Source organism: Vitis vinifera, chromosome 6 (genome assembly GCF_030704535.1).
Source record: "Vitis vinifera cultivar Pinot Noir 40024 chromosome 6, ASM3070453v1".
NCBI classification, from domain to species: Eukaryota; Viridiplantae; Streptophyta; class Magnoliopsida; order Vitales; family Vitaceae; genus Vitis; species Vitis vinifera.
The window spans coordinates 104755-121161 of record NC_081810.1 but is presented as its reverse complement, the minus strand read 5'-3'; the positions used below and the strand labels follow the sequence as shown (position 1 = coordinate 121161).

The following is a 16407-nucleotide window of genomic DNA, read 5'->3' as shown; positions in this document are numbered from 1 at the left end:
GTATTCAGCTTTCTGTGTGAGATTTTGCTTCCTTGTAGGCAATGATGAAAATATCGGTAATCACAGATATATTGGTACTTCGATTTTACGGATATATCGAATATATCGGAGATATATCGGCGGATATTCTGAAAAAAAATATCGATAGGCTTAAAATTGTTAAAAACTCATGAAAATGCAAGGAAAACCTAATAATAATATAATTAGAGGTATAATGAATATTTTAAAGTTGTTTTATTGAAAATTTTGATATACATATGATATAATTTGCGATATTAGATGTAATTATATTATGTCGATCTATAAGAAATGTTAATTTTGTAATTGTTCTCATTATAAAGTCACATAAAATACTTCATTTCATTAAATATCAATAATTTGTACACATTAAATCCATTAAATAAACATATTTCATATTCAAAATATACTAGTTCATGTTAATTAAATTAATTAAATAATTTAGAATGTTAATTAAATTAATTAAATTAATTAAATAATTTAGCTAAGTTAACTAGTTTAATTTAATTCTAAATGTGAAAATAAATCACAAATAATTATCTAAAATAAACATGTCAATGTATAATTAAATAATCAAATTAACCTAATTTAATTCAATAAAAATATAAAAATTAATTACAATTGAATGTAAAAATAGTATTAAAGCATCCATATTGCAAACATACTAATTAATTGAAAATACATGAATTAATTACAATTTCAAACAAAATTAATTACAATTTTAAACAAACATACCTTAAAATGATTAAATAATTGAGCAACCTTAATAAAAATTGGAGTAATGAGAGAGCAAATGAAGAATGAAAGCAAAAATGGATGAAATAAATTAAATTTGGGCCAAAATAGCCGTTGGAACATTAATTTATCGTTGAAAATCAATTTTGGCCGTTGGATAAAAAACTGGGAGCAATCTGGCCATTGGATCGCCATATTACCATTGGAATGACATCTAGGCCGTCGAATCAAAACGGACGTGATCTGGGCCGTCATATCACGTTGCATGAAGGAAGGGAAATATCGCCAAAAAATTGACGATTTATCTCCGATATATCGCCAATATTTGGCCACCAGAGGCGATTTTTTCAAAAAATCTCCGATATATCTCTCCGAGCCGATATATTGCCAATATTTGAGGAAATATCTCCCCTCCGATTTTTCTCCACGAAATATCGTGTCGACCCCTCCCGATACACGATATATCGGCGATATATCACCGATATATCCCGACATTTTCCTCCTTGCTTGTAGGTTCCTTATAATTTATTTTCCTTTTATGATTTTCTTTTTCATTTCTATCATTTTAATTCTTTGTTAACTATCCCACATTACATATTTATTTTATTTTAATCCAAAAGTCCACATATATGTAATTTTATAATTCCCTTAATAATTTCATATTTATTTATATATTTATTAATATTTCAAGCCTTTATGCTTGTAAATTTCTTTGCTTCAATTTACCAATCATCAATTGTATTTAATTCCTAAAAAATATAATATGTTAGGTCTATGCATTTACTAATTTAAGTAAATCTCATATCACAAATGAAACTATATTTTACTATATTCCCAATTTAAGCTTCCATTGTTTTAAATATCTTAATTTTAGCTAATAATTCACGAACAATCAATTATTTAATCTTTCAACTTATAATAGTTAGATTCTCAACCCTTCAGGATTACATTAATTTGATCCACTTCCTTGTTAATTATATCTCAATTAAATCAACCTTTCAAAAATCAAATATATTAAATGAGAATATTCACATTTAATTAATTTACCTTTTTGTATAAATTCCTAAATTCATATAAAGTAATTTAATCTTAATTTGATTTCAGTTTAATTTTAATTTTGTTTCATGTTTTGTAATATTATGAGGACCAATTCCAATTATAGATATCAAATTGACTCGTTATAACATTAAAGTCAATATCTTTTGAAAATTTTATTATAACAACTTGACTTAATGCAAATTTCACCAAGTTTTTCTAATTAAGGTTCTCTTATAATTATCCAATAATAATAAAATTAATTCTTACAATACATTTAATATTCACATTTTAAAAATCCAATCCCAAATAATTTAATATTTAAATTTATTTTAAATTTTAAATTTAATTTCAAAAATTCCCAATTTTGAAATATGATATGGTAAGAATTCAAACTATTAACTTTTGACTATTATTTCAAAAAAAAAAAAAAATTGTAACTAAATATTGAACCTAGATCTTGGGATCTCTAGTCCGCTAGGTTGGGTTTCCATTATGAAACTCTTTAGTGATGGGCCTTAATCTTATTCCCCTCGATGAGTAGTTTACTTGATCTCTAGACAATCCTTTAGTTAGTGGATCCGCCAGGTTGTCCTTTGACTTAACATAATCAATGGAAATAATTCCATTAGCAAGTAATTGCATTACAATATTATGTCTGCGACGGATGTGTCGAGACTTACCATTGTACATGCTACTTTGTGCCCTTCCAATCGCTGATTGGCTATCACAATGTATACATATTGCAGGCACTGGTTTTGGCCAGCATGGAATGTCTTCTAGAAAATTATGAAGCCATTCTGTTTCTTCCCCTACTTTATCTAAAGCAATAAATTCAGATTCCATCGTTTATCTTGCAATACATGTTTGTTAAGATGACTTCCATGATATCGCAGCGCTACCAATTGTGAATACATATCCACTTGTGGACTTTGAATCATTCGTATCAAATATCCAATTTGCATCACTATATCCTTCAAGTACGGCTGGATACCTTAAATAATGAAGTCTATATTTTAGGGTGTATCTTAGATATCTAAGAACCCTAACCAACGCCTTCCAATGGTCTTTCCCCGGATTATTAGTGAACCTACTTAGTTTATTAACTACGTAGGCTATGTCTGGACACATGCAGTTCATGACATACATTAAACTACCAATGATACGAGAATATTCCAACTGGTCAATTGTTGGACCATTATTTTTAGCTAAATGTAGATTTAAATCTACTGGTGTCTTAATTGGACTATCATCATATTGGTTAAACCGTTTAAGAATGTTCTCAATGTAATGACATTGAGATAATATTAGTCCACTAGATGTCTTAGCTATTTTTATACCTAAGATCACGTCTGCGACACCCATGTCTTTCATATCAAAATAAGTGGTTAGCATTTTCTTGGTAGCTTTAATGACATCATTATTGCTACCAATAATTAATATATCATCCACGTACAAACACACAATGACATACTCACTTTGTGTATTCTTTGTATATACACATTTATCACATTCATTAATTTTAAAATCATTTGACAACATTACCTTGTCAAATTTCTCATGCCATTGTTTTGTTGTTTGTTTTAGCCATATAGGGACTTTATCAGCTTACACACATTCTTTTCTTATCCAGGAGCAACAAACCTTTCAGGTTGTTCCATATATATTTCTTCTTCTAACTCGCCATTTAAAAAGGCAATCTTAACATCCATTTGATGAATTTCCAAATTATGCAATGCTGCAATTGCAATTAACATTCTAATAGATGTTATTCTCATAACTAGTGAATATGTATCAAAGAAATCAAGGCCTTCCTTTTGTTTAAATCCTTTGGCTACCAATCTAGCCTTGTACTTATCTACTATTCCATTAGGCTTCATCTTTTTCTTGAAGATCCATTTGCAACCCAAAGGTTTATTTTCTGGTGGTAAATCCACCAATTTCCATGTGTGGTTATGCATGATGGATTCAATTTCACTATTGATAGCCTCTTTCCAAAATGGGGCTTCTGGTGTTGACATTACTTCTTTGAATGTCTTAGGTTCGTAATCTAACATGTAAGTTAGATAATCCGAGCCAAAAGACTTTGTCTTCTTGGCTCTCTTACTACGTCTTAGTTCTTCCTCATTTTGATGATTACCATTTGCAGTATCATAAGTTCTCTTATTTGAACTAACTTCTTGCTTTTCTTTACAAGGAAAAATATTCTCAAAAAAGGACGCATTCCTAGACTCAATAATTGTATCTTCATGTATATCAAGAATGCCAGACTTATGTACAAGAAAACGATATGCACTACTATTGTTTGCATATCCAATAAATATACAATCAATAGTTTTAGGCTAAATCTTAACTTGTTTAGGTTTTGACACTCCTACTTTAGCCAAACACTCCCACACTTTCAAATATTTGTAAGAGGGTTTGTGACCCTTCCATAACTCATATGAAGTTAAATCCTTATTCTTGTGTGGTATCTTATTAAGAATGTGGTTTGCAGAAAGAATTGCTTCTCCCCATAAGTTTTGGGGTAGACCCGAACTTATCAACATAGCATTCATCATTTCCTTTAATGTACGGTTATTGCACTCAGCAACACTGTTCGATTGAGGTGAATAAGGAGCAATAGTTTGGTGGATTATTCCATGTTCTGAACAAAATTCTCCAAAATGAGCTTCATACTCTCCACCTCTATCACTTCTTATTGCCTTAATCTTTTTGCTAAGTTGATTTTCAACCTCATTCTTGTAGTGTTTAAACACATCTAAGGCCTCATCTTTGCTTCTTAGCAAATACACATAACAATATCTTGTACAATCATCTATAAAGGTAATAAAATACATTTTCCCTCCTCTTGTTTGTACAAACTTTAAGTCATAGATGTCACTATGAATTAAATCCAAAGGTTTTATGTTCCTTTCAATTGAATGAAATGGTGGCTTAGCCATCTTAGCTTCCACACACACTTCACATTTATGTTTAAAATCAGTGTTAAAAGAAGGCAACAAATTCATGTTAATCAACCTTTTTAAAGTTTTATTGTTAACATGTCCTAACCTATTATGGCACAAAGTAAAAGACTCAATCAAGTAAACAGAAATACTAGCTTTATTATTATTGAAATCACGCTTAACAGCCATTACATTCATCTTAAACAGGCCATTGGTCATATACCCTTTGCCCACATACATCCCATTTTTTATTAATACAAATTCATTAGACTCAAAAACTAACTTGAACCCATTTTTGCTAAGCATAGAACCAAAAACAAGATTCTTGGGAATATCAAGCATATGTAGCACATCTGTGAGAAGAAGTTCTTTTCCAGAAATCATCTTTAGCACCACTTTTCCAATTCCCACAACCCTAGATGTGACAGAATTTCCCATGATAAAATTTCTACCATTGATTGGTACATATGTAGAGAACATGTTTCTTTCTCCACAAACATGACGGGCGACACCTGTGTCAACCCACCATTCGTTTGGGTTATCTACCATGTTGGCTTCAAACAGTACCAATGCAGAAAGCATGTTTGCCAACTCCTCTTCCTCAGTCATATGTGTTTTATTTTCCCTACTTTGTCATTTCAAGCGACAATCCTTGGCCCTATGGCCTTGTTTATTGCAAATGTAACACTTTCCAACAAACTTCTTGTATTTGTTCTTCCCTTGACTTAGACCTTCACCAAAGTGCTTTCTCTTTTTATTAGCCTTTGGTTCCACCAAGTTTGCCTTGGACTCTGATTCATTCCCAATTGGTGTCTCAACTGATTCATGTCCTCTCAATGGTCCCTGACAGTGGTGCCATTTGATTCGTGTCTAGCTGGTGTCCCTTGATTGTGGTCCTCAGAAGGGAGTAATCAACAAAATTTATAACCTATTACACCATGTACTAGGATAGCCTTAGCTAGCATAGCATAGTGGCTATAGGGTCGTTCACTGGGATGAGTTTTCACTTCACAATTGATATTAATTCAAAGCTGAATTGGTGTCTTTTCATTTCAAGGTTAGCTTTAAAAGAAAACATAAAGATGTTTAAATGAAAAAGGTTTGGTTTTAAACTAACCAAAAATAGTAACTGATTTTACTTACAAAGAAAAATGTTTCTTGGAGTTTAGATCACTAGGTTCAGGTTCCTTGTACAAAAAGGGAGTTTCGGTCACTTGTTTCTTTTCCTCGCATTAGAGAATTAACATATAGTTAATTCTCTAACTGGTGTGGTACAAATGCTTCCCATTAATGGGTTCAAACACTAAATCCCTCTCACTGATGCAACTTGCAATGACTCGTGCCTCTCACCTAGCATTTACCATTCAAGGTGATCTTTAACCTTGGATTACCCGTCAAAAGCTCGCAAGAGATAACTAATGGGTGTCTCCTTGGAGTCCAAAAGCTTACCAAGTGTTGGCTATTCTAGAAAATCCTACCTTCAAACCACCTCCTAAAGGCTCGCAAGAGATAAACTAGTGCATCTCAATGGATGGAGATCACTTGCCTTACCAAGTGTTGGCCCAGGTGAGTTAAAGGCGTTTTAAGTTAACTAAAAAGATAAAAACCATTAACGGGTCACACTTTCTCTTCATTAAAAATTAAAACAACAAAACTTCCAATTTATGCATGGGGAAACTTACTCGGATTTCTTCACTCCAAGAGACGAAGAGCCTAGCCTCTCATCCTCTAAGGAAAAATCTTCAGAGTTTGATTGGCTAGAAATAAAAAAAAAACGAGAAAACAAAAATATATATGAAAAGCAAAGCAAATGCTCTGTGTGGGATCCTCCCTAAAATATGCCACGTGTCTCTCTCTTTCTTGCGACACGTGGCATCGCTCATTCCACCCGGACGGAAATTCTCACTCATTCCATCCAGATATCTCGCAGTCGCAATTATGTCCGGCCGACATCCCACCTCATCCGGATATCTCACATCCGAATCCGGTCGACGTACCATCTCATCCGGATATCTCACATCCGGATCCGGCCGAGGTTCCACATTCTCCAGATATTTCACATCCGGCGTCTTCCGCCGGATGGGAGAGGAGGACGATTCAACTTCCCCGGACAGACATGTCCGGATACTCTAGTGACGCTTATCTAGACAGCTTGGCTCGTCAGACACTCGCGATTCGCCGGATCCATTTCCGCCCACAATCAAAAAGCAAACTCAGATAATATTGACGACCAAGTCTCCTGAACTGTCACTCATCTTCAATGCAAGATAAGCTCGACAGGATATTCCTAAATCTTATCAGAGTGCCTGACACATTCCTGATATTTAAAGAGGCAAGATATTCCTAAATCTTATCAAAGTGCCTGACACATCCCCGATATTTAATGTCATAACTAAAGTGGCAGCCGCCACCTGGCACCAGAAATGTCATGATTGCTTTGCCACCTTATGAGCCGCAATCATGACGATGGGACCCACTAGCACAGCGAGGCCATACTTTCTGACACTATATAAAAGGGTCTTCACATAAGGAGGAAGGTAAGGATAACTATCCCTGAAAAATCCTGATAGCTTGATCTCTTGAGCCATGGCTAACAAAACCATCGAAGGGTGTGTCCGGACAGGACTTTTTGCAGGAGGAATGAGGAATTACTACCATGCGTTGATCGAGATTCCGTTGCTGGTCACGACTATTGTAGTAGGGGAATTTTGCCATCAACACTCTGTATTTTACTTCCTTTCAAAACTGTACAAAGGATGCGTCTCTAAGAACAAGCTCCCGAGATCTATATATAAGAGGTTATTCACCCATTTGTTCTTACTTAAAGACTAAGGAATCCTATGATAGGTGGGTTACAAGGAGACTTTGGGGATTTAGACAACAAGTATCTAAAGCAAAATATCTCAAGATGTCAGTTGAAAATATCTCAAGATGTCGGTCGGAAATATCTCAAGATGTCGGTCGGAAATATCAGGAAGCTTCAGGAGAACACTACAGCACTGTATACTGAGAGAAAAACTCTTCGAGTAAGCGCTATCAGAGGATCCGGATATGTCTGACTAGAGAAGTTGAAACGTCCTCCTCTCCCATTCGGCTATGAGATATCCGGATGTGAAATGTCGGCACACGGAATTCCGAATATGAAATATCCGGAGAAGGTGGAAAGTTGGCCGGATAGAATTCTTCCTCGGGTGGAATGAGCTATGCTGCGCAAGGGGGACCGTCTGCGTGTGCAAGGTGTAGGGACCCCTCTCCCGGATGACACGGAGCACACAAGGCTATCCGGATATCTCACAATCGGATGGGAGAAAAGGACGTTTCAACTTCTCCGGTCAAACATATCCGGATCCTCTGACAGCGCTTACCCGGAGAGTTTTTCTCTTAGTATACAGTGCCGCGGTGTTCTCCTGAAGCTTCCTGATATTTTCGACCGACATCTTGAGATATTTTGCTTTAGATATTTGTTGTGTAAATCCCCAAAGTCTCCTTGTAACCCACCTATCATAGGATTCCTTAGTCTTTAAGTAAGAACAAAGGGGTGAATAACCTCTTATATAGATAGATCTCGGGAGCTTGTTCTTAGAACGGATCCTTTGTACAGTTTTGGAAGGAAGTAAAATACAGAGCACTTGCTCTGCTTTTCATATATATTTGTTTTCTCATTAGTTTTCTTTCTAGCCAACCAAACTCTAAGGATTTTTCCTCAGAGGATGAGAGGCTAGGCTCTTTGTCTCTTGGAGTGAAGAAAGCCGAGTAAGTTTCCACATGCATAAATTGGAAGTTTTGTTGTTTTAGTTTTTAATGAAGAGAAAGTGTGACCCGTTAATGGTTTCTATCTTTTTAGTTAACTTAAAACGCCTTTAAATCACCTGGGCCAACACTTGGTAAGGCAAGTGATCTCCATCCATTGAGATGCACTTGTTTATCTCTTGCGAGCCTTTGGGAGGTGGTTTAAAGGTAGGATTTTCTAGAATAGCCAACACTTGGTAAGCTTTTGGACTCCAAGGAGACATCCATTAGTTATCTCTTGCGAGCTTTTGATGGGCAATCCAAGGTTAAAGATCACCTTGAATGGCAAATACTAGGTGAGAGGCAGGAGCCATTGCAAGTTGCATCAGTGAGAGGGATTTAGTGTTTGAACCCATTAAAGGGAAGCATCTGTACCACACCGGTTAGAGAATTAACTATATGTTAATTCTCTAATGCGAGGAAAAGAAACAAGTGACCGGAACTCTCCTTTTTGTATGAGGAACCTGAGCCTAGTGATTTAAACTCCAAGAAACACTTTTCTTTGTAAGTAAAATCAGTTACTATTTTTGGTTAGTTTAAAACCAAACCTTTTTCATTTAAACATCTTTATGTTTTCTTTTAAAGCTAACCTTGAAATGAAAAGACACCAATTCATCTTTGAATTAATATCAATTGTGAAGTGAAAACCCATTTCAGTGAACGACCTTAGAGCCACTATGCTATGCTAGCTAAGGCTATCCTAGTACATAGTGTAATAGGTTATAAATTTTGTTGATTACTTCCTGAGGACCACAATCAAGGGACACCAGCTGGACACGTATCAAATGGCACCACTGTCAGGTACCATTGAGAGGACATGAATCAGCTGAGACACCAATTGGGAACGAATCAATGATGGAATGAATGAGAAATGCCATGCGGGGGGGAGGGGGCTATTTATAGGTTTTCTGGTGACTCTTAGAAGAGATGTGTCTTAAATACTTGGCATATCCTTTGACACAAGTTGAGTCCATTAGGAAGAGTTGAGTCTAATTGAAATGATGTCTTAATTTCCATTCACCTATAAATATCCTAACAAAAAACGCATCAAGCTATCATCACATGATGAGTAAAGTTCAATTCTCCTCTACATATGGTAACTCAACACTTGCATCTATGCGTGGAAATAAAGAAGGCTGATTTCGCAACTCAATATGAAACTTATGCTCACGAGATACATATCATCAAAAAATCAAATCATGTGATAATGAACATGTACATTAACTTTGTAATTGCTAGCAAGTTTATGGAAATATAACACATGAATCAATGTAAGAAATCAAATTGTCACAATTTTGCCTTATCAATCTCTCACATATAGCTAACTGAAGATTCCATTCACAGTCAATGCTTTTAGATATAGCAGTAACTGTTAATTGTACCTAACCTAATATCTTTGCAAGTGATTTCACGTACATGGGTTATTATAACCTAATCAATATTTTGTTATTGATCAAATTTTCCTAAAATTGTCAATTAAATGATCAAATTGAATGGTACATTCATATGTCAATATTTAGTTACGATTTTTTTTTTTTTTGAAATGTTAGTCAAAAGTTAATAGTTTGAATTCTTACCACATCATATTTCAAAATTGAGAATTTTTTAAATTAAATTTAAATTTTAAAATAAATTTAAATATTAAATTATTTAGGATTGGATTTTTAAAATTTGAATATTAAATGTATTGTAAGAATTAATTTTATTATTATTGGATAATTATAAGAGAACCTTAATTTGAAAAACTTGGTGAAATTTGCATTAAGTCAAGTTGTTATAATAAAATTTTCAAAAGATATTGACTTTAATGTTATAACGAGTCAATTTGATATCTATAATTGGAATTGGTCCTCATAATATTACAAAGCATGAAACAAAATTAAAATTAAACTGAAATCAAATTAAGATTAAATTACTTTATATGAATTTAGGAATTTATACAAAAAGGTAAATTAATTAAATGTGAATATTCTCATTTAATATATTTGATTTTTGAAAGGTTGATTTAATTGAGATATAATTAACAAGGAAGTGGATTAAATTAATGTAATCCCGAAGGGTTGAGAATCTAACTATTATAAGTTGAAAGATTAAATAATCGATTGTTCGTGAATTATTAGCTAAAATTAAGATATTTAAAACAATGGAAGCTTAAATTGGGAATATAGTAAAATATAGTTTCATTTGTGATATGAGATTTACTTAAATTAGTAAATGCATAGACCTAACATATTATATTTTTTAGGAATTAAATACAATTGATGATTGGTAAATTGAAGCAAAGAAATTTACAAGCATAAAGGCTTGAAATATTAATAAATAAATAAATAAATATGAAATTATTAAGGGAATTATAAAATTACATATATGTGGATTTTTGGATTAACATAAAATAAATATGTAATGTGGGATAGTTAACAAAGAATTAAAATGATAGAAATGAAAAAGAAAATCATAAAAGGAAAATAAATTATAAGGAACCTACAAGCAATGAGGAAAATGTCGGGATATATCGGTGATATATCGTGTATCGGGAGGGGTCGACACGATATTTCGTGGAGAAAAATCGGAGGGGAGATATTTCCGCAAATATTGCCAAAATATCGATGATATATTGGCTTGGGGAGATATATCGGAGATTTTTTGAAAAAATCGCCTCTGGTGGCCAAATATTGGCAATATATCGGAGATAAATCGTCGATTTTTTGGCAATATTTCCCCTACTTCATGCAACGTGATTTGAGGGCCCAGATCACGCCCGTTTTGATCCGACAGCCTAGATGTGATTCCAATGGTAATATGGCGATCCAACGGCTATTTTGGCCCAAATTTCATCTATTTCATCCATTTTTGCTTTCATTCTTCATTTGCTCTCTCATTACTCCAATTTTTATTAAGGTTGCTCAATTATTTAATCATTTTAAGGTATGTTTGTTTAAAATTGTAATTAATTTTGTTTGAAATTGTAATTAATTCATGTATTTTCAATTAATTAGTATGTTTGCAATATGGATGGTTTAATACTATTTTTACATTCAATTGTAATTAATTTTTATATTTTTATTGAATTAAATTAGGTCAATTTGATTATTTAATTATACATTGATATGTTTATTTTAGATGATTATTTTTTATTTATTTTCACATTTAGAATTAAATTAAACTAGTTAACTTAGCTAAATTATTTAATTAATTTAATTAACATGAACTAGTATATTTTGAATATGAAATATGTTTATTTAATGGATTTAATGTGTACAAATTATTGATATTTAATGAAATGAAGTATTTTATGTGACTTTATAATGAGAACAATTACAAAATTAACATTTCTTATAGATCGACATGATATAATTACATCTAATATCGCAAATTATATCATATGTATATCAAATTTTTCAATAAAACAACTTTAAAATGTTCATTATACCTATAATTATATTATTATGAGGTTTTCCTTGCATTTTCATGAGTTTTTAACAATTTTAAGTCTATCCATATTTTTTTTCAGAATATCCGCCGATATATCTCCGATATATTCGATATATCCGTAAAATCGAAGTACCAATATATCTGTGATTACCGATATTTTCATCATTGCCTACAAGGAAGCAAAATCTCACACAGAAAGCTGAATACATCCGGTCCAATTATCCAATGCAAAGGAATGAATCAATTTATAATGCAAGATTTCCATGAACAATTAATATACATGAAAAGTATGAGAAGTCAAATGTTCAGGAAAAATAGTCCATTTAGGAATGATCGAAGTCAAAATTCCAAATCAAAATCAATTGATGCATATGAAACTCAATACACAACCAGCTGAAAAGAAATTAATTAAAAAAGAAAGAAAGAAAGAAAAATCAGTGGCCAAAGATTATTTTTTTTAAAACTTCCAAGAACGGCATTAGTAAATAACCGGATCTTAAAATTTGGAGGAGTACTCAACTGCAAAACAAAACTTTCAAAATTTAACTAAGACAAGAGTCCAAAATTTTCTTAGAACATTTAAGAACAAATGCAAATGGTTGAAATTGAGTTCTAAATCTTGACACAAGTAAACAAAACTACCTGAAATCTTTTGAAGGAACATCTGGAGTGAAATAAATTCTTGATGATTCTATATGAGGATTTCTAAATTAGAGAAAATGGCCAGAGTTTCTCTCATGGATCCCAGATGGGAGGCTGATATTTTTAAGAAAGTTTTAAGAAAAAGTGCAGATGCTAGAAGTTAAGGTATAAATCATCATAACAGAAAACAGAAACACCTGAGAAGTTTTGGAGAAAGATAACTAAAGTGAAATAAGTTTTTGATGATTTTCTCTTGAGGTAAGAGAGAAAAGATGGCCAGAGATTCTGTCATAGATCTGGGATGAGAGACAGCTAGGCTTTTTCCCCAGTGGGTGTGAGATGCTTTCACAGCTAGGGTATCTGGGGAAGAAAAGTGTGAGAGAGAAGATCCAAAATAAGCGTTCTCATGCAAAGCCGCCAACACTGGAGTTAAATCAACCCAGAATCATTCGTGTTGTCTTCCTCCATCCATGATCTTTCCATAGCAAACCTCGGTGCAGTCCAAAATGCACAAGATGAGAACCTAATGGACCGAAATGAGGGTTCTCTCGCATAAAGTAGGAGAGAAGAACCGGACTAGAAACTGGGGAAAAAAGAAGGGATGAAACATGGAAATGATAGAAGGGAGGGACTGGAGAACGAAGGAGAGACAATTTTACCTCTGCTTACCGGCAAAGGAGACAGTTGTGCGGCGGTGATAACAGATTAGGGAGCGACGGACCTGGAATAAAACATAACGAAAGGAAGGGCGCAATGCAAGGGCCAAGAAATATGGGTAAGCACAGAGAAGTTTTAGGGAGCTCAACGGCTGTCATTTTGTTCCTTCTATTCCATCCCTTATTATAAAAGCTGGCGACTGGGAACCCATTTTAGATGGTCAGATACGAGTCCCATCTTTTTTATCAACAGAGGCGCAAAGAGAGACAGAAATGGGTGGGAGTCGGGTTCTTTTAGCTTTGTTATTATGCCTTTCGGCAGGGTCCTTTTTGGTCCGCGGTGAAGACCCTTACTTCTTCTACACCTGGAACGTCACCTATGGGACTATCTCTCCTTTAGGTGTACCGCAGCAAGGCATTCTCATCAATGGTGAATTTCCTGGACCAAGAATCAATTGCTCCTCCAACAACAATATCGTTATCAATGTCTTTAACAATCTTGATGAACCACTGCTTTTTACATGGTATGTAAGCATATTCTCTTCCCCTTTTCTCATGTATTTGTTGTGTTGTGATAGTGCATTTTTCATGTGTTGGTCCGACATGGTAGGAATGGTATCCAACAAAGGAAGAACTCTTGGCAGGACGGATTGCCTGGAACCAATTGCCCAATTCAGCCTGGGACTAATTTCACTTACCGCTTTCAAGTGAAGGACCAGATTGGAACCTATTTCTACTTCCCCAGTTTAGGCATGCAAAGGGCAGCTGGTGGCATTGGTGGCCTTCGTGTCAACAGTCGTCTGCTCATTCCAGTTCCTTTTGATGATCCAGAAGACGACTACACTGTCCTTATTGGAGACTGGTACAAAAAGAGTCATACTGTCCTGAAGAAGAAACTAGATAGCGGTCATTCAATCGGAAGGCCTGATGGTGTCCAAATCAATGGAAAATCAGAAGATAAGGATGAGCCGCTTTTCACCATGAAGCCTGGTCTGACTTACAGGTATAGGATTTGTAACGTAGGGATTAAAAGTTCTCTCAACTTCAGGATCCAAGGTCACACAATGAAGCTAGTGGAGTTGGAAGGATCCCATACTGTTCAAAATGTATACGACTCCCTTGACGTGCATCTTGGCCAATGCTATTCAGTGTTGGTCACTGCTAACCAAGACCCCAAGGATTATTATATGGTAGCCTCCACTCGGTTTCTCAAACAAGTTTATACTGCTAAACGCATTATCCGTTACACCAACGGCAAGGGCCCAGCCTCACCAGAACTACCTGAGCCTCCTAGTGGTTGGATTTGGTCTCTCAATCAATTCCGTTCATTTCGATGGAACCTCACAGCAAGTGCTGCCCGACCTAACCCTCAAGGTTCCTACCATTATGGTTTTATTAACATTACTCGCACCATCAAGATTGTCAACTCTGCCAGCACTGTGGATGGCAAGCTTCGTTATGCCATTAATGGCGTCTCACATACAGATCCAACCACCCCCCCTAAACTTGCTGAGTACTTTGGAGTAGTAGATAAGGTGTTCAAGTATAATACTATGGTGGACGACCCACCGCCGGAAAGTGCCGAAAAGATTGTCATAACACCCAATGTCCTTAACATCACGTTCCGCACATTTGTGGAGATTATTTTTGAGAATCATGAGAAGAGCATCCAGTCATGGCATTTGAATGGCTACTCCTTCTTTGCAGTCGCGTAAGTATTATTTATTGCACATTTTCTTTTCTTTATAGAATTTTAAATTGGTATTTAAATTTGATGTCCAATAAGTCATTGATTCAACCTATATTTACAGTATGGAGCCAGGGAGGTGGAACCCAGATAAAAGGAAGAACTACAATCTTCTTGATGCTGTGAGTAGAAACACAATCCAAGTATACCCAGGCTCATGGACAGCAATCTTGCTGACCTTTGATAATGCTGGACTGTGGAACCTGAGGTCAGAAACGTGGGAGAGGAATTACTTGGGACAACAACTCTACGTAAGTGTTTTATCCCCAGCACGGTCCCTCAGAGATGAATACAACATCCCTGACGTGGCGGAACTATGTGGTATTGTTAAAGGCCTTCCCAAGCCCCAGCCTTACACCATTTAAACTCCTCTATATGTGGCTATCAAAGAGAGACAAGGAGAAAGTGATAGAGAGAAGCTATCAAAGGAGAGAAATTGAGCTAAAACCTGTAATTTGTATACGTTTCAAAAGAGTAATCGACGGTAAAGAATAAGAGGGATTGGAACAAAAAGAGTAGATGATTATACTTGTGTATCGACCTTTTCCAAAATGCCATTACTTTGTGTTCTCTATTTATATGTATTTGTCTCCTTTTTAATTTCCTTTGTGTAACTAGAAGTCTAGAATAAACCTTCTGTGATGGCTTTCACAATGACGTTGGCTTAAAATTTGTGGAAGGCCATAACCAAGTAGTCTTAGCTTACCCTCGGGTCTAATAATGCTTGGGAATGGTTCGCATGACCATTTTATCAACACTCCTCACAAAATAGTTAAATTAGAGATAAAAGGCTTACGAAATTGCATTGAGTCTCATTGTAGTATCAACCCCACCAAACTAATTAATAAAATAATTTATGTTCAAAGTTCAAGACTTCAACTAGTTTGATTTGTTTAGTATTCAATGTTCTATATATTGGCAAGATTGTAACTCCATTGTTTGTAAGTCTCCTTTTCTTATGATGTTATGTTTACATGATCTATGTACCACAAATTTAATTAACCCACATAACGTAGTGTAAATATAACAAAAGTTAAGATTGCTCTTACATCAAATTTGCCATATTTTTAATTAATAAATCATTTGATAAAATAAGTGAAAATACAATTGATAAATATTATAAATTTTCAATTAAATGAAATAAATGGAGCTTGCTAAGAAATCAGGTAAAGCAATTTTGAATGCAAAGAAATTTTATAAGTAGTTATACTCGCTAAAATCATCTTAATGGATTGTTGTATGAAAATAAATAAATAAATAAAACGATTTTTTTAACTAATCACTGCTTGATGATACTGTACTAAAGAACTTTTAACCGTCACTTTTGATCGAGTCAAACAATAATTTCGTTTACTTCAAACGATAGTATTGCTAGATTTTGATTACAAGGAAAATTAATGCAAAT

The 16407-nt window shown here is 34.4% G+C and overlaps 1 protein-coding gene across 1 annotated transcript; it reads left to right on the top strand.

Annotated features, from left to right (window-relative positions):
• The first annotated feature begins 13487 nt into the window (after nucleotides 1–13487).
• LOC100854827 (L-ascorbate oxidase homolog) lies at nucleotides 13488–15828 on the top strand. Its single transcript, XM_003635551.4, has 3 exons — nucleotides 13488–13779; nucleotides 13866–14966; nucleotides 15067–15828. Exons 1-3 carry the CDS (start codon nucleotides 13529–13531, stop codon nucleotides 15365–15367), a joined length of 1653 nt encoding a protein of 550 aa, XP_003635599.1. The 5' UTR covers nucleotides 13488–13528; the 3' UTR covers nucleotides 15368–15828.
• Nucleotides 15829–16407: the final 579 nt, after the last annotated feature.